The sequence below is a fragment of the Hylobates moloch genome, unplaced genomic scaffold (assembly GCF_009828535.3).
Source record: "Hylobates moloch isolate HMO894 unplaced genomic scaffold, HMol_V3 SCAFFOLD_5, whole genome shotgun sequence".
Classification (NCBI taxonomy): domain Eukaryota; kingdom Metazoa; phylum Chordata; class Mammalia; order Primates; family Hylobatidae; genus Hylobates; species Hylobates moloch.
In genome coordinates, this window is record NW_026652280.1 from 55779750 (window position 1) to 55803144 (window position 23395).

At 39.9% G+C, this 23395-nt stretch overlaps 1 protein-coding gene across 1 annotated transcript in view; it reads right to left on the minus strand.

Moving 5' to 3' along the window:
- The window catches only part of LAMA3 (laminin subunit alpha 3), a 271191-nt gene that overhangs the window by 112296 nt on the left and 135500 nt on the right, over positions 1-23395 (minus strand). The window contains exons 19-29 of the mRNA XM_058438557.1: positions 22947-23103; positions 20568-20700; positions 18384-18526; positions 16091-16188; positions 15423-15576; positions 8945-9105; positions 5854-5962; positions 4068-4165; positions 3017-3161; positions 430-556; positions 193-332 (exon numbers count right to left, since the gene is read on the minus strand). Coding sequence (XP_058294540.1) covers positions 193-332; positions 430-556; positions 3017-3161; positions 4068-4165; positions 5854-5962; positions 8945-9105; positions 15423-15576; positions 16091-16188; positions 18384-18526; positions 20568-20700; positions 22947-23103 — 1465 coding nt within the window. The remainder of the gene's footprint in view (positions 1-192; positions 333-429; positions 557-3016; positions 3162-4067; positions 4166-5853; positions 5963-8944; positions 9106-15422; positions 15577-16090; positions 16189-18383; positions 18527-20567; positions 20701-22946; positions 23104-23395) is intronic.

Here is a 23395-nt window from a genome sequence, read left to right on the forward strand (position 1 = left end):
TTTATTTATTTATTTATTTATTTATTTATTTATTTATTTATTTATTTATGGGGGTAAAAGACAGCTGTAAAATTTTTCTACAAATATGACTTCAATTCCTTGGAAGAATTATTTTCATGAGCTAAACAGACACCCAGAATGGCCAGCCAGGCAGGCATGTGAGGAGCAAGTTGAGGGACTAGTAGAACGCACCAAAACCAAGGACTTCCCTTCTGGAACCTTCACGGTTGCGGCCACTTCAGGCTCTGAGATGTCAAACTCAATCTGGCCTTCGGCAATCACTTGATCCCGGCAGCCAAGCACATGGGGGCAAAAAGAGGCACGGAAGGAGCCTGGCAGAGAGAGAGAGAGAGAGAGAGACTTCCTGTCATGCACCGGACTGTAGATTCGGCCCGAGGCGGGTAGCGGGGCCTGCTCACTGCAGCTCACCTGCCCGTGGCCACCCGCCGTGCACTGACACCTGCGCGGGAAACGTCGGGTGCGCTGCTTGGTAAAAATGGATGACAAAGACGTATCGGCCCAGGTGTGGTACACGTCCTCTCAGGGTCACTTGATTCTAAGAGGAAAAAAGAGGAGGAAAAAAAACAAAAAACCCTCAAGCTGAAGAGCTATGAATAACTGGAATCATAGAGTATTCAGAGGTTAAAAAACAAAACAACCTAAGTATTTACCAAAGTGAAATGACAACCTATCTTCACCCAGAAGCCTTCACACATACATTTACAGTAGCTTTTTTTTTGTTTGTTATCACAAAAACTGAAAACAAACCAAATGTCTCTTGCTTGCAGATTGGATAAACAAACTGTGGTACAATCATACATGTTGGAGGGGGTATAATTTGGCAAGTCAGGTTGGAAACCTGTTTGGCAATATTTACCAAAGTTGAACGCATAACCCAGCAATTGGCCTTCTGGGTACATATCCAGAAGAATTGTGTAATATGTTTGCAAGAAGGCCATACTTAAATGTTCATAACAGTGCTATGCATAATAACCATGCAATAAAGAATCTGACTCCATTTTTTTTTAAGAGACGAGGTCTCGCTCTGTCACCCAGGCTGGAGGGCAGTGGTGCAACCATAGCTCACTGCAGCCTCAAACTCCTGGGCTCAAACGATCCTCCTGCTTCAGCCTCCCAAGTAGCTATGACTACAAGTATGTATGCCATCATGCCTGGGTAATTTTTAAATTTTGTAGAGATAGGGTCTTCCTATGTTGCCCAGGCAGGTCTTAAGCTCACGGTCTCAAGCAATACTGCCACCTTGGCCTCCCAAAGTGCTGGGATCACAAGTGTGAACCACTGTGCCCAGCTCTGACTCCATTTTTGATGTTTGCCCACTGACAGCTTTCAAGCCCTATTATACCCTTGTGCCTTTTGTCCCACACCCAAACAAGCTGATAAGACAGCTCAAGGGCTCCCGGCTCCCTCCTTAGTCATGACTGGGGAGTTCTAATCACATAAATTCCAGCCCCTGGGAGAGGGAGTCCTCCCTGGACAGCCCTGGCCCTCCCTCCACTCCCACCATGAAAACGAGTGTTTTCGAGGGCTAAAAGTTAGAGCCCGCCCTCCTTTGGCTCAAGCTCGAGTACAAGCCCTGCTCTCCCCAGAAAGCCTCACTTTGTGAGTAATGAATCTTTTAACTCACAAAAATCTTCAACAGCAACAACACAACAACAATTAAAGCTCATCCTCATTTTTCAGATGAGACCCATGACTCCGTGGGGTAAATAGTTCATGGAAAATCACACACTAATTTCATGACAAAAGCAGGACTAGAACTCTGTCATCTTGATTTCAACTCATTTCCCCCTATTATTCTAGACTGACTTTCCCACATGGGATTTTATGTGATTCTATCACTCAGATCCTGTAAATTCCCAAATCCAATGCACTGTGAACACATGCAAACCATCTTTGAGATTATAAGGACATAATACAGGTTGGACATCCCTAAAGTGAAAATCCACAATGCTCCAAAATCTGAAACTTTTTGAGCACTGATATAATGTTCAAAGGAAATTCTCATTGGAACATTTTGGATTTCAGATTTTCAGATTAGGGATGCTCAACCCATAAATATAACATAAATATTCCAAAATCTGAAATTCAAAACATTTCTGATCACAAGCATTTCAGATAAGGGATACTAAACCTTGTAATATCATAATGTAAGTTATATTTTTATAATGCAGAACTTTAAAAGTCCTGTGATATTTTAGCTTACAGAATGCATTACTTTATTCTATTTCACCTTTGTGCTCTAGATGATTGACTAATAAATGTTTATGGATAATTTCCTACCTGCAAGGTACTGTGCTGGTGCAGTGGGGGATACAAAAAAGTTTACTGGTTCGAGACCAACCTGGGCAACATAGCAAGATCCCATCTCCACAGAAATAAAAAAGAAAAAAATTAGCTGGGCAAGGTGGTGCTCACCTCTAGTCCCAGCTACTTGGGAGGCTGAGATGGGAGAATTGCCTGAGACCAGGAGTTGGAGGCTGCAGTAAGCCATGATCATGCCACTGCACTCAAGTTTGAGTGATAGAGCAAGAATCCGTCTCAAAAAAAAAAAGGTTCTTGGCTACAATAACTATTCTAAAAGTCTTATGATCCAACTTGGGAAGAAAACTAATAAACAACTATATTAAACAGCAGCAGTCCACAAAAATATAAGCTATCACAATATGCGCCATGAATAATTGCCAAATGTCTAGTGGACAAAGCCCAGGAGGGAAAGGGCATCAAGCAGGGGTGGTCCTAGGCAGGATTAACCAGATGCCTGCATTTCTGGGACTCTTCACAGAAGACAGTAGAGGTTCTCAAACTTCAGGGGCGTCAGAATCACCTGGAGGGTTTGTTAAAACACAGATTCCTGGGCCCACCCCCAAAGCTTCCAACTCAGGAGGTCTGTAGTGAGTCTGTGAATCTGCATTGCTGACAAGTTTCCAAGTGATGTGGATGCTGCTGCTTCAGAGGTCATACTTTGAGAACCACTGGTTTAGAAACAGCACACTACCTGCGGTGCCTTCAAGGTGACCCCAGGAAGAACATCAACAGAAGATGAAGACTGCCGGGGCAGGTGAGGGAAAGGCCTGCCACTTAGAACATCCAAAATTAATGCTGTTGGAGGAGTTTCATGGGCCAGGGAGACACAGGTGGCACTGAAAAATAGAATATTTAAAAATCTGATTTTTAAAAGAACCCAAAGCTACAGAACTGTCCATCAGTAAAGAGACAGACTTGGAGCATAGGACTGCATGGGCGTCAAAAGGATCCAGTGCTGGGGGAAGCACAGAACTCTAGGGATCTTTATATAATGATACTCATGCCAAGTGTATTCCAGCCACCTGTTCCATTGAACTAGTTGAAACAGAGAGAATCTTAATTTTGAAATAAAGTAAGTTAGATAGAAACTTATGGAAACTTCCCTTTCCAGAACTAAAATTAATTGTTAAAATGAGATCAATGCAATAAAACATTATTCACCTCTAAACATAAATATTGACAGAACACTATATAAGAAAGAAAAAATATACATCATCTCTTTTACACACAACCAGAATTACACTGTGTTGGTAGTTCCTACGGTCCTAACCATGCACACCAGATTTCATGACCATGCCCATAAGCTGTTTTTGAATCTACAGCAAAACAACCCTACCAAAACCCCAATAAGCATTACTTAGCTGATTCTCATCACATAGTTATGAGATAGGTCATTATTTTCATGGTTTTCCAAATGAAGAGTCTCAGACAGAAAGATTAAAAGATTGGAACAAAACAAATCTTTTCGAGGGCTCAGAATAGAACTCAGCGTTCCTGCCCTCCAGGGGTAGGCTTAACCATTTCCCTGGTTGTTCCTGGGTCAGCTTCCTGATATTATGGAATTCTGGAAAGACTGCTGGGGTAAATTATTTAGCTGGTTTTTCTTTCTGTTTTAAATCCACCACCAGACTTTAGCACCTTGGCTTATGATCATTTCTGACGTTGAGTATAAAGTTTCAGCCTTACGCTCATCCCAGTGTAACTCAGAACATGAACGGGGAGACAGGAAGGAAACACATTACCTTTGATTGACAAATTGCCCGTAACTGGCAATGCAGTGGACTTGCGGTCTCACATACTCAGCTGAGAATTCTTCAATGGGTATGATACAAACTTGATGCTAGTGAGCAAATACAATGCACAAAGGCACATTGCAGTTACCAGCAAAACCAATGGTATGGCCAAAAACACCCTTTTAAAAAAGCTATTAAGTAAAGGATTTATCCATAATAATTCTAATCGTTATTTTAAAGTAGTAAATATTGCAGGATGGCATGTCCTTAGGCATCACTATGTGCAACAAATCCTTTTTACTGTTTTATAGAATTACTGACTGAATTACTGCTGAAATACTTACGTAAATAGAACTGAGAACAAAGCCATAAGGAAGCTCAGAAACTACTCTTTTCAGTGACTTCTAGTGCCTGTTTTTTCTGTCTTGTCCTGGGCCGATCCTGGCTTTTCAGGCCCATTGGGAGGAAGACAGGGGATGTGGGGTATGGCCAGAGAGCCTGCTTTTCAAAGTAAGGGCTGCCACTGCTAGAAATAACCCTTCTTAACAAAGAATGACTCCCATCTCAGGCACATTTGGCCTTTGTTGAAGGAACTGTCTCCAGAGCTAGTTTTTGAGTCACACAAAAAAACTTAGTCATTAATTTATCAATATACTTCATTTTAAATCAAAACTGTATTACCAGCTTGATTGCAAAGCTATTCAATAACAACAACAAACATTTTTGGTGAATACCACTGAGACTAGGGGGTCTTACAAGTCCAAGATGGACAACACTCCTGCCTTCATAGAGCTTATGTTCTAGCCAGCCTTGACTCTGAATGGCATTTGACTACTTCAAAAAGGGAAAACTTACTCTCAAATGATGAAGATTCAGCTCCATTATAATTTCCAAAGATGAAGAGGTTAGATTCCCTCGGATTGTTATGTTTTAAGAAGGAATCATAATTTTATAATTATAATTTTTTAAAAACTGAATTCCAGCTACTTCTTAAGAGCAGGCTCCAAGTTTTTAATACTATCAGGCACAAATATTTAAAACACATTAGTACAGGCTGGCCTGGCATTTCCCAGGGTGTGATGCATGAGTAGTATCAGCAGTAACAGGAAGTTGCTTCACACTTAGAGAATCGTAAATTCCCTGTGATATTCATTGTAAATCTGGCCACCTCCTTTCTAGTGAGATCCCACTGGCTCTGTTTATTAGAATCCTCAATGTTCAAGTCATGTCATTACAAGAGTGGGCATGAAGATTATTTAGTCTGCCACACTTGATATTTTAACTCTTAATAATATATATATATATATATATATATATCTGATTAACTGAATGATATTCTTTTTGAAATAGTTTTTCAGTTTTTTTAAACTAGGTAATTATAAGCTTTAAAATTTTGATGAAATTTACCAAGAAGCTAATAGAGATAATAAAATAGTAAGATGGAAAAGAAAATAAACAATAAGCAATGGGATTTATAAACTCTGGCAATAATGGTAAACTAGGAAATATAACAACAAGACATTTTCTTTATAATAGTAGAAATGAATAAAAATTAATGAAATGGGATTTTGTGAGAGGTACTTAACTATGACTAAATTTTATTAGGCCATATCAAAAAATGCTCAAACAAATGAAGAGGCAAGTCAGGTTCTAGATGGGAAGAATAAATATTAAACTGGCAATTCTTCACCGATTATAGGAGTAATGCAACAATAGCCAAAATTTTAATAAGCTTCAAAAAATATAGATATCAGCAAAATGCTTCTAAAATTCAATGGGCAAAACAGAAGCATACCAGAAGAAATCGGGCCATATGTCCCTTGAGCTGAATGTCTGCATCTGCCAACAGCTCATACATGGCGATGCGGCTCATGTGATCAATCACAGCGCTCCGGCAGAGAACACTGCAAGAGAAAACAGAGTTTTCTTAGCCTGACTCCCGGCATCTCCCTCATTCTGCACATCCTTATGGGGTGGCTGATTGCTCTTTGGTTTCACCTGTTTATAACTGAATGAATTACAGTGAATTTTCCTGCATGATGAGTTGAAGAGGGATGCAGCTTGCAGTCTCTATGGGGAAAATAACCTTCCTGCTGTGGCCAGTGTTGTACCTCTCAGGGCTAAAGGCCCCATTCATTTTTTCTACCTGGCTTGATGAAGTCCTAGGTTTAGTCCTCGAGAGAAAGGTCCCCAGGGTCAGTAACTGCAGATCTCTAAGACACAGCCAACATTCTCGGGGCTATTCACAATTAAAGTCACCCACTAGCCTCACAGCCACCATCCCACGCCAAGACAGTGAGCATGCTGGCCTTCCTCCAGCATGGAAAGACCCCGAGTTTGCCTCTGAAACTTAGTCTGGTTCTCCTCCTTCTTCCTGCTTCATTTCTACCTGTGGTATCTCTTCCCTCCATCACATCAAGTGAGATACAGAGTTCAGGGACATTTAAAAGCTCACAGTTTTGAACCAAATAACTCTAACGGTAAAACCCTTAGAGGAGGTACTTTTTGAGTAATGTTTCTGACTTCATACTCTGTTGCAAATTTTCTATCTGTAAATATAATTTGAAACTACTATTATGTTACAACAAAAGGACTATTTCTGAGAAATATTTGAAATAATTTAGGCAATGACTTTTTTGGTGAGGATTAAAATAAATTATATAAAAAGCCAAGCCCAGTGTGTATTATATATTAGAAACTTAATAAACCATTGTTTTCTTTCTCACTCCCCTATGTGAGTGTGTGTGTGTGTGTGTGTGTGTGTGTGTGTGTCCATTAAAACACATTCTTTTGGATTTAGGCATAATCCTAGAGTTAAATATACTAAGTGATTTACTTAGTTTTATCCTTATCCTATATTAAATTCCTTCTAAGAAATAGCCTAACAGTAATAACCAAATTGATTTAATCACTAATGATCATCTCTTTTATGGAGAGCAGATTAGATTTATCACAGCACTACTTTGAAAAGTGGTTTTCTATTAACACTGCTGCTATTCTGCTGGGATTTTTTTTTTAACATCATTAGAACTCACTTGAGAAATGCTGGGAAAAGTTGAAACCTCAGCAGAAGATGCTGCAATGCTGAAAGGGCCTGTCATTTAACATAGGTTTTCATGGGTCAAACATTTTCCAGTTGCACCATATTTTTTGGACTCCCATACTTGTAGCCTGTTGATTTTCACTTATCCACATGACAGGCAAGGAAGAGAAAGAGGAAGTATTTTAGCCACGTGAAAAAATAGAACGGGACACTCCTTGGAGTGATTAAACACAATGAAAGTGTTTCCTAGACTGAAACCATGCTGTCCTGTGTTTCTAAGGATAGAAACTCCTAAAGCAGGACTTTGGTGTTGTCATGTTCAGAGCCAAAATGATCTGCAGACTGATATGCAGTTCACTCTCAATAACTCCATTCAGACTTAGGTCATGAAACAACACCCATGGTGCCCAGAAAGGGTGTCCTTTCTTTCTTTGGTTTTGAAACCACTCCTCTCCTTGGCATAGATATTCTCAGAGCTCTTTGGAGATGATTCAGAGTCACCAGGGTTGTTATGAATAGTTCCTCCTGCCCCCTTAGCCATCTCCACTTTGTATCCTGAGCAACAGTAGTCAAGCCATGGGATCTGGAGGTGGAAGGAGCTGGAGAGCCGAACCGGTGGGTGGGCGTGGACAAATGGATATGGAGAAGCCCTGGCCCAGGCCCTGTGGCTAACAGTCTCCAGGCCTCAGGTGAGGTGGCGACCCACCTATCTGGGAGTGGACATTCCAGTGGTTGCTGATTTCATCTATAGATACCACTCATATCTTCAGATAATGACAGAACATCCCCGGGGAACTCTTTTAGGCCCATTTTGTGCTTCTGTTAAAAATCCAAATACAATTACCTTCTTTGGTTCTATCATCACCCAAAGACAAAGACTTCGCAGCTACTTGTTTAGCGTTACTGAGGGCATGATGTTGATTCAATAGCCATTTCATCGATTCTCATAAAAGTTTCCATTCTAAGCTACTAAAAGTAACTCTTTGGATAAGTTTTTGTTTATTTGTTTATTTGTTTTCATTTTCACAACAGGGAAAATGTCCATTGCTTCAGGTCATCTTGGGTTTGACAAAAAGCAACATGAAAGTAGTAGTAATACAATGTTCAAGGCCATGGCCAAGAACTGGATGGGTTTACTGCAGTGCTCCATCTGCTGTTTCAAGGGACTCTGACTTCCAGTCTAATTTAGTATACAATTAATTTCATGTGGAAACACCCCTTGTGCTGATTCTTTAATTACAGCATGCGCTGAATATTTGCACACATCTTGAAATATTATGCAAATAAAACCATTTTTAATAAGCCCTTGTCAGTTAGCGCTCTTGGAAGAGAAGAACTTCATCAGGGCAAATTTTGAAGTCATTTGTTAATTTTTTTTTTTCCACTTGACAATCATCAAACATTAATTATCCCCAGTTCTGAAGGTGTGTTGCAAAGGTAGGTGTGCACCCCCTAACATTACTGAGAATGAGTCTTTTTCCTTGTGCTATGCACCCAGGTACTTGACACAGCCTTTGAGGTGAGAGCAGTGAGTTCATTGCACCACACCTGAGTGATAGAGAATCAAATAAAGAGGTTGTGCTGTGCCATGTGAATCTGAACCAAATTGCTAAGTACAGCATACAGCTTTTTAAGAAAATGCCACATTTTTACACTGCCCATAGAGAGGACTCCCAATACCCACATTGGTGATGACGTTGGGCCACACAACTAGTCACCTGCTTGTTTTCAAGAGCTGCCTCAAAAAGAAAATAACCTCCCAATGCAAATAACAGCCAAAGTTCCTAAGGCAGATTTCCTAATTGTTCCTTTACAGAGGAATTCCCTTGGTGGGACTGAGTACCTGTAGTTGCAGCTGTAAATGTTCACCTGGCCTGCCAGAACAGACCCGGGGCTCTTCACATTCACATCAACCACAAACAGCTGGGCTGCCTCCGTGGAATACTCGACCACAACCACGTAGTGGCCAACCTGTGGGACGCGCAGCCGCAGATGCAATTCCACCTGTCACAGAGGCCAAGCAGACAGTGATCCAGCTGTGACATGTACAGGCCACACTTGCATCAGCAATGGTGAAAATAGAGCCCAGAAGACACCCTGGAAGTATTTTAATATGTCATCCCAGTAAGAAATATGGTCCCACAGATTGAGAAGCCAGATAAAACACATGGTGCCCTGTTAAATTTTAAATGGAAATAAATAACAAATAATTATTTATTGTTTATTTGGACAATTTAATGGGGCATCCTGTATTTTTGTTTTCTAAATCTGGCAGCCCTACTTAGACAGACTTCTACTCTTTCTACCCAGGAGTGTTTTTCTGCTTGTTTCTCAAGGTAAAAGACATTCTAAAACTTGAAGTAAAAATTAAGTGCTGATGAGGAGTAAGGGGAATGGAAATGTGCCTTTGGGCTCTTTAATTGTTTTTTTAAAATAAGTTTTAAATTGTATCAAGGGAAATAATGTAAAACACACACACATCTCGCTCCTGGGATAAGGAGTGTTAATAAGGACTGTTAATGATTTCCATATTTCCAAACCATTTTCTATGCCCAAATATGCACACATATGTTTTGTTTCGTTAAGAAAAACTGTGATCATAGTAGACAATTAGGGATGTCTTTGTGCTACGATGACAGAGACCACAGGGCCTGCAAAACCAAAAATATTTACTATCTGTCCCTTTACCGAAAAAGTGTGCCCTCCCCTGATATCACCTACTGATTAGGAGCTTGGGGTCTGGAATCAGACAGCCTCCAGCTGTGTGATCTTGCACAAGTTACTTAACATCTGTATGCCTCGGTGTCCTCCTTAGTGAAATGCAGATAACAATAGTACCCCCCTCTTAAGATTGTTCTGAGGATTAAGTGAATACATACAGAGCTCTCAGAAGTGTATTTGACATATAAAAAACACTATGTAAATATTAATTATATAATTTGATTATTACTTTTTACTATGACTTGCTTTTTTTACTTAATGGTATTTTACATGTCTTTATTGCAAAAATATATACATTCAAATACACTTACATGCAAATATACTTCATTTTTTGAATAGCTGCCTACCATTCTGTAGTATGAGTATAAAACTATTTAATCCCTTATTGAGGGACACAGGTTGTCTTTAATTTTCCCCATAACCTATAATGGTATACAATCATCACGCATATATCCTAATGCTAGTATTTCTGTAAGATTCCTAGAAGTGGAATTGCTGGGTCAAAGTGTATATGCATATTTAATGCCTGGGCCAATATTAGAACTTTATTCCTCAGCAGTGTAACCCACCTCCACCCACAAGCTCAGGCCAAGGCAAGCTTTACTACACTTAATTAAAATGGTCCTCCATCTCCCTGCCTTAGGAAATTCACATTTGGTATTCCTTCTGAAAGGCTCTGAACCACGTAACTGCTATTTTCCAGTGATTTTTTTTCTGTCACTTAAATAACAGAAAGATTTCCCTCTGGGAAAGAATGTGGATCAGCCACACCCATGTTGACTATACGTTCTAGAGGGAAATATGGCTCTGCCACTGCTCCCTGTGGTGAGGTTACTGCCAGCATTTCTCCCCTGGGCATCTCCAAACAAGGGCCTGACCGTCATTACCCCACGACAAAACACTCACAGGTCAGTGATGTATCAGGTTTTCGCCCAGAAGTTATTATTGGCAGCAAGTTCTATCTAGCACTCTATTATAAATTTCTACTACTCTTTCCACTCTAAATTGTATGGATTACCTTTTGGAAGACTTGTTTGAAGAGTTTAAGGTACATTTGATGGGCAAAGTCAGGTTTGAGAAACTCAGATAAAAGACATAAAAGATGGCACACAGAAACTTTACTGCTTACTGTTGTGATTATTTATGTGTGTTATTTATCTTTAAAAAGGTGAACTTTAATAGAATCAGTATCCAACTGGAGGAATATTTCTGGTTCTATGGCACAGAACTGACCTCTACTAGTTATTAGTGTTTTAGGATAAATACATAGAAGGTGGGTTTATCAAATCTGTTGCCTATACAAAACTAAAAGGGATAACTAATATGTCTGATGTCAAAATGAGGATTCAAATGATTTGATCAGCAAATATTACTGAATACCTATGCTATGCCAGTCCACCAGCCAGGTGATAGGTATACAATGGGAAGCAAGACAGACATACCCTCAGACAGACTTGAATCAAGTAATAGATAACTAGACAAATACAGCATAAAACTACATGTGATTAATGTTCTGCAGAGGTGTAAGACAAGGGCCTGAGCTGGTCGAGGAGATGAGGGAGAGCAGAAGGCTTCCTTGAAGAACAGCAACTTAGTTGAGTGTGGAGGACAAGGAGAAGACAACCAGGCCATAGGGGAGAGAAGAGTGTTTGGGTAGAGGGAACGGCTTGCAGTAGGAGGCTACATACAACATAGAATGTTGTAGGGTCCCATATAATGCAAGCCCAAGAGACTGAAGGTAGGTCAGAGGAGCAGAGAACCAGAGAGCAAGAGGGAGTATAATAAAATTGGGAAGTAGAAAGGGCAGTTTTATAAGCCATGTTAAAATCTTTTTCTCTATCCTAAGAGCAGTAAGTGTTGATCAAATATTCCCATCAGAATGTGAGTGCTGGCTATAGTCTGGAGAAAAGATCAAGAGGTGCAATGGGCAGAGATGTGGGTCAGCTAATTAGGAGGCTTCTACAGAGATTCTCATAAAAATGATTGTATTTTGGACAAGGGAGATGGAAGGAGAACTCCAAGAAAAGTTCGGGATGTACACTCACAGATGGATTGGTTTGGGTGGGGGAAAGATGGGAGAAGTCATGGATGACCCTAAGAGTTTTGGCTTATGCAATTAGATGGATGGTAGCAGCATTAATTTAGGTAGGGAATACCGAAATGGAGTTTGAGATTGCTTTGAAACATTAAAGAGGTAATGTCAGGAAGGAAGATAGACTTGCTGGTCTGCATATAAAAGTAGAGGTATGACTGGGCATGACAATATGGGAGGTATCTGTGTGGAGGTGGGTCTGATAGAACTGTCATGGATGAGATTCCTCGAGACAGAACATAGAGTAATAAGGCCTAGGACTGAGCACTGACAAATTCTAACACTTAACAGCTAGACAGAGCAGGATGAGCCTGCAAATGATATTTTGAGGAAGCGGTGAGAGAGGTAGAAAGAGAATCAGGTTGTCGTTAATTTTCAAATTATTAAGACAGCTCTTAAATTATGAAAAACAAGAGAGAGTTTGAGAATTCAGGGAGTGTCCATCAGGCATTGAAAGCTGCCGAGAAGTTAAACTGATGAGGACTGAAACATATCCACTGGATTTAGTGACAAAGATCTCATCTGAAACCTGGCAAAATAAATTTAATGGAGTGGGAGGTGGAAGCCAGACTGAAGTGGGTTGAGGTGTGAGTGGGGCATAAAGAATTAGAAACAGAGAGTGTAGACAATACTTTGGAGGAGTTTTGTTGTGAAGGGGAGGAGTATGGTGCAATGGCTGAGTTGAGGGAGAAAGAGGAGTATTTTAATAAAAATAGGTTAGCATTTTTTAAAGATGGGTGACTTCTGGTTCAGATGGCACAGAGAATTCACATTCACTATACTCCTTCTGCTCCAAGAGCGAGCAAGTCTGGATAAAACGTTTTAAAAGAACAACAAAAAGATATATTTAGAATCAAAAGTAAATAGGTGATAAAACATAAGTTAAAGAAAAACTCAAAATGGCAACAGGACTGAAGTCACAAGCCTGTTGTCCTCTAGGTCTGGAAGCAGATTATTTTGGTCAGCAGTTTAGCTCATGCAGAGTTAAGAGAATAAAACATGTGCCATAGGAGACAGTGGCCAGATCGAGGCACATTTTTTGAAGACAAGGATGTTCAAATTTAAAAAGAAGCTAAAAATTGCTTCCAATCTGCCTCCTGGGTTATAAGAAGCTGTGTGAAGGTCAAATACTGCATGTTCTCACTTACAAATGGTAGCCAAACAGTGGGTACACATGGACATACAGAGTGCAATAACAGACACTGGAGACTATGAAAAGTGGAAGGATGGGAGGGGGTAAGTGTTGAAAAACTACTTATTAGGTACAATGTTCACTATTTGGGTGATGGGTACACTAGAAGCCCAGACTTCACCGCTATGTTATATATGCATATAAGAAACTTGCACTTGTACCCCTAAATATATAAAACTAAATACATTTTTAAAAGAAGCTATGGAATTTGGGAACCAAAAATCAAGTATGTGGCCTCATGACCAAGAACTGAGCTATGCCATTCATGGGGTCAGTGTCTGAATCTGCTATCTTCAGTGTCATAACAATAGAGAAGGCACACTGTAATACCTGCTCCTGGGCTAAGGATCCAGTGGACAGGTAAGACAATGCAAAACTAGCAGGCTGAAACAGAGGCAAAAGAAGGAGAGGATAAAAACCTCTCATTCAAAATAAGCCAATATGCCTGTAAACAAAATTTCAAAACACATAAAGAAATCGAATACTGAGAAAGACAGGTAACAAAATAATCAGAGATGAGTTCACTTCAGATGAGGTGAATTTTATGGAATAGTCTGACAAAGACTTTAAATATACTGGCCCATGATCTGAAATCCCCAAACTCTGAAAAGGAAATAGGTTTTGTAACTGTTCTGGTGGCAAACCTAACCTAACCAATAATCATTTGCTGGCAAAGTCTGAACTAAACTGATATAAGTCTATGTATACAGTCTTTCGTGTCTCCCTAGGTGTGCCTATTCATGCTTTTCACTGGAGACATATTAACCTGTTTGATTATAGGGTATTATCCCAGACCTCACTGGAGATGTTATCTTTTTTCAAATCTTAAAAATTCTGAATTCTGAAATACACCTGGCTCCAAGGCCTTTAGGATACTAAAAAAGATAAATGAAGAAGTAACTTCCACTTAAAAGTACATGAAGTTTTGAAACAAAAACTGGCAGAAAAGACAAGAAAAAGTAAATATGATAAAGAGTCAATTAGAAAGTTTTAAAAGTATAAATTAAACTGAATCAATAAGCTGGATAATTTCTAGACCGGAGATAGTGAAATAAAATATTTCTGTATTGTAAAAGAGCCTTGAGGTCCTGCTGACTAGCTCTGTGCTATAGCTCTGGGTTATATCAGAGGTTAGAACCTCCTAGATGAGTCATCAGCATCACTTCCTGGTGGTTGCCCCTTCTCAACCGTACCTCCTGTTGTCTAGGGAACACACACACACAAATACACACACACATACATATACATGTATGTATGTACACCTATATACATGTATGTGTGTATGTGTGTATACACACATAGCACGTGTAGGGAGGGATACAGCAAACTTAGTATTAGAATGAAGTAGAGGGAAGATCATTTAGGTTTTTTATGCATATCTATATTGTTTTACTTGTTACAAGTATATATTATTTTGTAGCATGAAAATTCAAATAAAATGAAGACTTTACTTAAGAAATATACTTAAAACCCTTTAACTGCTACCTTCAAAATGTTAGAAATGTAGTTTACAAAAATATACGCATCTAAATGTTCAGTTACAATTAACTCCACATATATTTTCATCCCACAAATTTAATTCCCCAAATGAATATTTTCCTCAAAAGGACAAAACAGAGAATGTTACAGAGAGCAAAGAATAAAAATATAGTGGAGGAAGTTTTTTTCAGTGTCTTCATTTTGAAGTGTTGTGTGTTCTTATTATTATGGTTGATATCCTATAGCTCTAACTCGAATCTGAAATCAGTATGATCTTAAATTTGGTTCTGAAGTTCGAGGAACACCTGGAAGAAAAGTAATACCAAGACCTGTTGTAACCTGTCCTCCAAGCCATGAAGTAGGTGCCAGGGGATGTAGAAGTTCCGGATTCTGAGCTCAAGGAATTCAGCTGTTACAAATTGCTAGCCTAAGGGGTTGAACAGTCAGTAAGTGTGGTATCCTTTTAGGGTAAGCTGTGTCATTTCTGGAGGCTTACTGGATTGAGTCTCATCTGTCTTTTAAGAGAAATCTTGCCCTGAGTCATGTAGAACAGGATGCCCCCTTCTAAGTCCAGATAACCAAAAAGAAAGGATTCTATAGCTGCCCACATCCCCTGCCATGTCTAGAAAGTGCTCAAAGAACAACCTGAACATGGCTCCATGTAGCGTACCATCCAGCCCCACCCTAAATCAGATAGCTCAGCAAATGTTGATAAACACCTCTGAGAAATTCTCCCAGGTTCCCCTGAATTTGAGAAGCAACTGTGGCCAAGTATTTTCAGCAGATACAGATGGGGAGGTAGTAATAACTTTGATAATAAATAAAAGGCTGGCACACCTCTCTCCCACTGAGGTCCACCATGACAGGGTGTGCAGGTGTGGGCTGCCTCACTGCCACGGGTCTTGGCTCCCCATCAAGCAGGAAGTGTCTGGCCTCACAAGCCAGAGTACAGGGGAATCTGGTCACTGGCAAATGCTGGTAGAGCAAGCAACTTCAACAACAGCAACAACAACAGAATCAATAGTTACAACTGAGAACATCAAATGGAATATCAAAGTACATCCCCAAAGACTCTTAGTCATTCAGTTCACTCATTCATTCACCATCCTTCAATAAACTCTTATTAAGTGTCTGCTACAAGAATTAAGCAATAAATTTTCATCTGCATGGGGAAGAGAAGAAACAAAAGTTCACAAACCTGGGTTCTATTTTAAGCTCTTCCTCCCACCGGATGCTTGACTGACCTTGAGGGCATTGACTGGGGCATGCATCAACATTCCCACATGCTGGAGGGTGGTAGCCACTCTTAAGCCAGCTATGGTGTGCAAAGTGCTTTGTGAATCTTACTTGAAGGACACAAATAAGACATAGAGGAAGATCACAACTAATTATCCAGAGCATCATGCTGTCGTTGTGATCCTGAGACACCTCATAAAAGCTTGCATTAAAGGCTCCTAATTTAGAGGACCCCAATGATGCGGCTGTACCTTCTGCCCCATACTGACTTTTCTTGGGGAGATCCTGTGTAGGCACATGGTTCTGTGACTGGCAGCTGCAGTAAAGAGGCTTCATAGTAGTCCCTGGGGAGCAGCACCAGGTAATCCTAGTAAATAAAGACCAAAAGGAGAATCATTCATTTTGATGGTAGCCCTACTTTGGATAGAAAACAATCAAACATACTAGTTAAATCAATAATAACCAGGTGAAGTCGCTAGTTAAACTCTCCATATCAACTGCTTTGTTCTTTATCCTGACTCACCAAAACACAAAGAACTACTCATCAAAGATTCTTTACGTATCAGAGAGAAACTTGTCAGTGTGAACAGTTTTATTCTTCAAGTTTCAAGAGAGATTTTACTGTCTTTCCTGGGTTGTTTATAAGTTCACAAATTAACAAAGATAATAAATTGTCAACTGATGAAATGTTCTGTGGAAATGCTGGTTGCCTTCACCAGTACAGAACACTGAATGTGGATCACTTTCTACTCCCACACCCGAGTAACGCTCAACTGGCACGGCATAAAAAGCAATGCCTTGTGATCTTGGTGATTCACAGAACGGAACTGGCCTACTGCCTGTCCCAAGAAACCAGAGGAAGAACATGTTCCACTGAGTGTGCCAAACAAAGCCCACAACGTAAATTCAGCTAAGCAGTTCTTCAGGAAAGAGCAGAGCTGCAAGCTTCTGGGAGGTGAATGATTGACAGCCCTCAGCCGTCCTGACAGCAGTGCATATCTGCAGAGGGAAGAGGGGAGGGCAAAGAGCTCATACACAGACCACAAAACTTTTTCTCTCCTCAGAGAGAAATGTATAGGAGGGGAAAAGTAGGAGGTTGTGGCTCAGGGGACTCAGTAAGTTTAAATTTTAAAAGGGTTACTGTTCTACTAGTAAGTTTGCTGAGTTTGGGACCATATCTCCTCCTCATGACTTTATAGTCTCACAGATACTAGAATAGTAAAGGTTGATAATAGACACCCAATAAGATATTTTTAGAGACAATGGGATTATAATATGGAGGCCTACATATGAATTACTACACAATTGCACAGACTAAATGTCATTAGGCATCTTCCATGCCTAAACAGTAACTTTTACAATGAACTTCTACTTTCCGTGGGTCCAACTTTGTACTCATTACTGGTATCAATGGAATTTTGCTCTGCCTCATTTCTACCATCTGTGAAACATTCTTGAACCTTTTTTTTAAGCAATAAAGCTTCCTACTAAGAAGATGCAAGAAGAACAGAGACCTTCTGATATTCCTTTGCTGTCTTGAATGGAAAGCACAAACCCTCATGTTGTCCTTGTAAGATCCCAGATTTGGAAGGACCTATTAAGATAAGTATTTTCCCTGTTGTATGGAAGAAGCAACTGGCAGGACTGGAAGAGCCAGGATTGGAATTAAGGGACTTTCCTAAGATTTGCTAACATGGCCAATAAACAGGGTTGTGCCAGAAGGAAAAGCTTTATGTTTTCCACTCTGAGAGCATGAAACCAAGCTTTTCCCAAGGACTCTATTTTGAAAAGACCTTGCCATGAAGCAAAGCAGGCCTTAAAGCACATAGCAAAGAGGGCTGTCTCAGAGAACAGGTTTCATACTTCCAACTCCCCATGGCTTCTCTGGCTATTCCATCAGGTGTTTGCAGACAAAGCCTTTCCTGAATAAAGAGTTCTCTGTTGTAGGCAATCTGTCTGGTGAGAATAAACCTACATTAGGTTTAACACAGAAGAAAGCAGAAAGAGTGTCATGGAGAAGCAGTGGCTCCTGTAGCCTCTTGCTTCTCTTTCCACCCCCAAGAACTTTACTGAAATTCATATCTTCTTGTCTTCTAGGTTCTTCTTCCTTGGTTCTACACAATCTCCAGACAGTGTAGATAATAACCAGGTGAAGCTGCTAGTTCTTATGATGTGAGGCAATGAGTACTAAAGCCTATACTTCTGACTCATGCTGGAAAATCCCATACAAGCTTTGGAAGGGTGAAGCCACATACTCATGAAGGCTTTGCATTTGTTCTGATAACTTAAGAGTCTTTAGGAGATCTTTTTTATTTTTTATTTTTTATTTTTGTCCAAGAGAAGCTAGCTGAAAAGATACAAAAGATACTTCAAGTTGATTCCTACGTCATTTGAGGGCGAATGTCACCACAGTTTACTTAGGTTGGGGCTGAGTAGTTCCCGTGTCTAAAACCACCAACAATTGTGATATTTTATGGTCACTGTGGATTGTAGTCTTGGATGGAACCATTTCTGAGGTAGGAAGAATCCTGCAAGAGCTCTCCATTCAGAACTAAGTCTTACCAGAAGGACTCCTTCCGCCTTAATACAAGCAACCCATATTCCTGGTGTGATTGAAAATGGGTCTGCAAAACCATTTCCAGGGACAGTGACAAAGGCTGGCTCCTTACTCGGCAGGAAGATGATCTCTTTGCTTTGAGCAGCACCTATCAGAAACACAAAGAACTGCTTAAGGCATTTTTCTATCAGTCAGTGTTATGATTTTAGATATTCAGTTTTGAACATTCAGTTTACATCTCAAAAAGTTTAAGATGATATATACTGATCAGATTTACTGATCTTATCTTTAAAAATTGTACTATGCAAATACATATATATATAAAATAGGCTAGAAAGATACTGATAAGACATCAGCAATGGCTATCTACACTGGGATTATGAATAATTGTTTAACTTATTAAATAAGTATATTAATACTCGTAAACAGTTTAGGAAAGTTCCTTGCATATAGTAAGTATTCAATATATTACATTAGCTACTAAATTATTTTTTCCTTTCTTGTTTATATGTGAGTTCTTTTTAAAGCCAGGGTCTCACTATGTTGCCCAGGCTGGAGTGCAGTGGTTATTCACAGGTGCCATCATAGCTCATGACAGCCTCAAACTCCTGAGCTCTAGCAATCCTCCCACTTCAGCCTCCCAGGTAGCTGGGACTACAGCATATGTGATTTTTAAGTTTTAATTTTTATTAATGAACATGCATAAGAAAAAGTTTTACTCTTCCGTTTGTCTGTTTTCAGGACAAAATATGTTTTTCTTCTGCATTAAACAAAGAGAGGACCTTCTGCAAGAGGTTCAGAAAGAAATAAACTATTGCATCTAAGTTCAATTGAGATTTTTTCTTCCAAAGAATTATCTTCTCCAAATCTTTGGGTTCACTCTTGTTCTACAAACATTGATAGGGGCCTACTATGTGCCAGGCTTGGAACTAAGTTCTGGTGACAAGGCAGTACACACAGTAAGCATGGCCTTTGCTCCCTGCTAGTGAGGACCGGAGAGGAATAAGGACTAGAAGACAGGAGAATGTGGTACAGTCTGGACAGTGGTATTTGGGAGGAGGCACAAGTTACCATGGGACATAACATAACTAGGGCTCCCAACTCAGACTTAGGGGAAAGGTGTCCCGGAGGACAAGGAAACGAAGCAAAATGTATTCCAACTATTTTAGTTAACAGAGAACGAACTGCTGCTGTTACTGTCATGCAGGAGGCAGAGGGGCCTGTTAAGAGTTTGGAATCTGAAGACTTTGTCTACAAACATCCAGCTGTGGCTGGCAATTTACTAAACCTCTCAGCTCTGTTTTCTCTTCAACTCTCTTCAGTTTGCAAAGTTCTTACGATGTGAGGCAATGGGTGCTAAATTACTCTGTAAACGATGAAGTAAGCCTGCTAGTTCTTTCAATGGGTTAATCAACCTCCAGCCACGCAAGCTGGGCTGACACAACTTGGAAACAACATCATTTCTTCCCCCATTCTGAATGAACCGTGGATGCTTAACAAAGATGGCGTACATTTTGATCCTAAATTAGATTTCCATTGGTGCCATTTTGTGTCCTTGTAAAATTCCAAATGCCTCTTGGAATCTGTTTCCAGGACAGGTAGAAGCCCTAATACCTTGAAGAACAGACCTCCAGGCCTTCTCTCTGCCTGTGGTGAGGCTGTGCTCTCTTCTCTTGTCCCTCTGCCCTCAGGAATTCCTCACCCCTGAGTCAGGTTTGCAGCTCCCTCCAGGAGCTCATTTGGGCTTCATGCTTTACAGCATTCATAGGAAAAATTCCCATCCTCACCCATTTCTCCTCTGACTATTTGGTTGGTTTGAAACAATGGAAGAATTTAGGGCAGCAGGCCAAAATCTCTCAAATAACACCAAAAAAGTGACACCCACTTCACCATGAATGAGTTATAAATGAGCTCTGCTCAGTGAAGACATCATAACCCATGAGGTTCAGCCAAGGTACATAGGTTGTTATATCGATTTTTAAAATGACAGTTAATGACAAATTTAGTAGCCAAACTTAAGTGATTGTTTAGAGAATGCAAGGCAACAAACGACAGGGCTCCTAGAGAACCGTCTAACCAGACCATGAGCCAGGCTTGACATTTTCTAAGGGTGATCAATTTTGTGAAAATCAGAGAAAGTGTTTCACTATTTATTTCTTAATTGAAAAGAGGCTTGAAATTTTACCTACTTGCCTTACCCCAGGATGGATAAATAGTTATATGGCCAGATGCTGCTTCAGTTCCAGGGTTAATGTATCTCAGAATAACACGAAACAAGGAGCCACTTGACTTCCCTACATTCAATGTTATCCTTACATCATTCTGAAAAATACCGAAAGGCCATAAAGCATAGAAAAAAATTGGTTAAAAGACATGCTAGCCAAACAGTGACTTTATTCTATTCAAGTACCACTACTGGACTTGTAATGTACACACATACACACACACACACTCACACTCAGTCAACGAGCACCGAGTAACTTGTGAAAGATGGAAACAGGCAACCCTAACAATGAATTGAAATCACTTACAATCAAAATTACAGTGAAAACGCACTCCCTCAGCAACTGAGATCCTCTTTTGACCTTTTTGTAATCAGGCAGACAGAGCGGAGTATTAGATGGGCTAGTTTAAGAAAGCCACAGTGACGGAGCAACCACCACTGGCTAGGAAAAATAAAAAGGCAGAAGAGAAGCAAAGGAGAGGATATTATTTCACACCACAAAAGAGAGACTGCTCCAGAGTCTGCTTCACATACATAAAGTCTAAATGGTCACAGAAACCAGCGGTGGCCAAGGAAAGGTTAAAGACTCCAAATACAATAGTGGTAACATCTGGATGTAACTAAAATATGCCTGTTAAGTTTTATGATGTTTTATCTCAATTCCTTATGCAAGGGAAATGATGGCTTTTCAACCTAGAGGAGGGGTTCTGTTGGTCCCCAGGGCCTGGGCTCACACAATATTCTGTAAACATTGTGGAGCCTGGACTCTTGAAGGAAAGAGTAGACTATTTTAATTCTGAACCACTGACTACATGTCCAGATTGGGCTGTGGCCCAAGGAAACTTCATGAAACTTGGAAATTCCCAAATCAGTGGTTCTTTTGGCATTTCCTCCAACTTCTTTGTTTAAAAGGAAGGGGATATTTGTTAAGCGAGATATTGGTAACAATAAAGACTGACTTTGTGTAGAATCACTTGCTCTGAAAGCAGGAGCTACAGGTGACCCACACTGAGGAACTCCTGCTGACCCTCACAATTTGTCTGAATTCATCTTTGTTAGTTTCAGATGGAAAATAAATATGCAAAAATGTATTAGGAGCAGAGTAAAGTAAGTGGTGATTCTGGGGACACCACCAAGGTCCTCTGACCAAAATAACTTTCTCAGAAAATGCGTCTTTAGACATGAATTCCTTTGTGTCCACCAGCTATTCTTTGAAACTGTAAGCACCTGTGAGAAGGTATACACTTTGATTGGGTTGTCAGCCATTCACAACCTATTATGACTCAATGGAATTTACTGCTTATTTTCTGAATAATGAAGTAATGTCAGGGAACTAAAGAAATTAAATAGCTGTATTTGGGGAGCGGGGGAAAAGAGTGAAGTGTCTTAAGATCCTAGGTACTATTTCAGAAAGGCAGCTTGGATGGGGGACTTTGGCCAGGCAAAAAACAGCATTAGAATCAATGAGGGGAAGAGGTCCGAGAGAACCGTGGCCCTGTCCCAGCTTCTCTACAGGCTGACTGAGGTAGCAACAGCAAGTAGCAGTCTTGGATGCGCTAATGAAAAATACTGTGTTACCATGGTCATTAATTTACCTCTCATATTCTGAATTTCTCCACTGAGAAACAGCTTGAAGAAACCAATCTCAAAGAGAAATTCTGAGGACAAAGCTACTTAATGGCTATACAGAATTTTTTAGTTATAAGTAGCAAGACGTATAAGTTCTAAAGGTAAACAAAGAATGTATAAATTCCCCTACTCAATCTAACACAAAGCCAAGATAGATGGATACAGTAGAGAAGAATGAAGGAAAGAGAAATATGGAAAAGAAAAATGAAATAGCACTTAACTAACACTCATTATTTATCTTAGTTTCGATGTACATAGCAATTCAAAGTTTTAAAAAAGCATCAGCCAAAAATTAGGAACACTAACTTTACTGGAATTACTTAAGCCAACTCATTTTTGTTTTCCACAAATGGCTTTAAAGAAAACTGTCCCTCACATTCTAGTACAGCCTAACGTCACTTAGGAAACTTCCCTCTTCTATAAAAAGTCTCCAGAGATGAACACTATTTTTCTTTAATTTCTTAATTTTCTGATTTGGTAATCAAATTAAAGTAACAGCAAACTATGAAATCCACACATATGCTTCTCAGTTAATATACAGCCCTACCCCAAACCCCAGGTTTAACCTAAACTCCAATGCCAACTCATAATACAGAGAAAAAGAATCGTGGAATCAGTTCTGGGGACAGGTCACCTTTCAGGGGGCTCACTGAGACTGGTGTGGGGAAGTATCTGAGCTACTCAGCCATGAAGCTGCTTTCTCCGGGTTGCATACCTGTACTGAGGTCATTTGGGCATATCCTCTCCAGCTAAACTCAGGAAATGCCAGCGGATCAAATCCAAATCGAAGGTCTCTCCCATTAGGTGTACTGCCGTCTTCAATCTCATACTTCATATGATGCAAATCTGGGAAATAGTAGTTGTTTTCAGGCCTTTCATAAATAAAAAGTAAACACACACAGGAAGTTAGGTCTATAGATCATCTGAACATCTTTTAATCACAATAGTTACTATGAAAGAACTCCACCACATTGACAGAGTACATTAAATAAAGGACAAATGAGAAAGATCTCCTGTTCTTTCTCTAAATTATTGCTTTCATTCACATAAACATTCACGTAAAACACACTCAACACCTACTAATTCCAAGCATTAAGATGAGAAAATCATTTAGCACAAGCCATAGTGGTAGCATCCTTTAGTATGTTCTAAATAGTTGCCAAC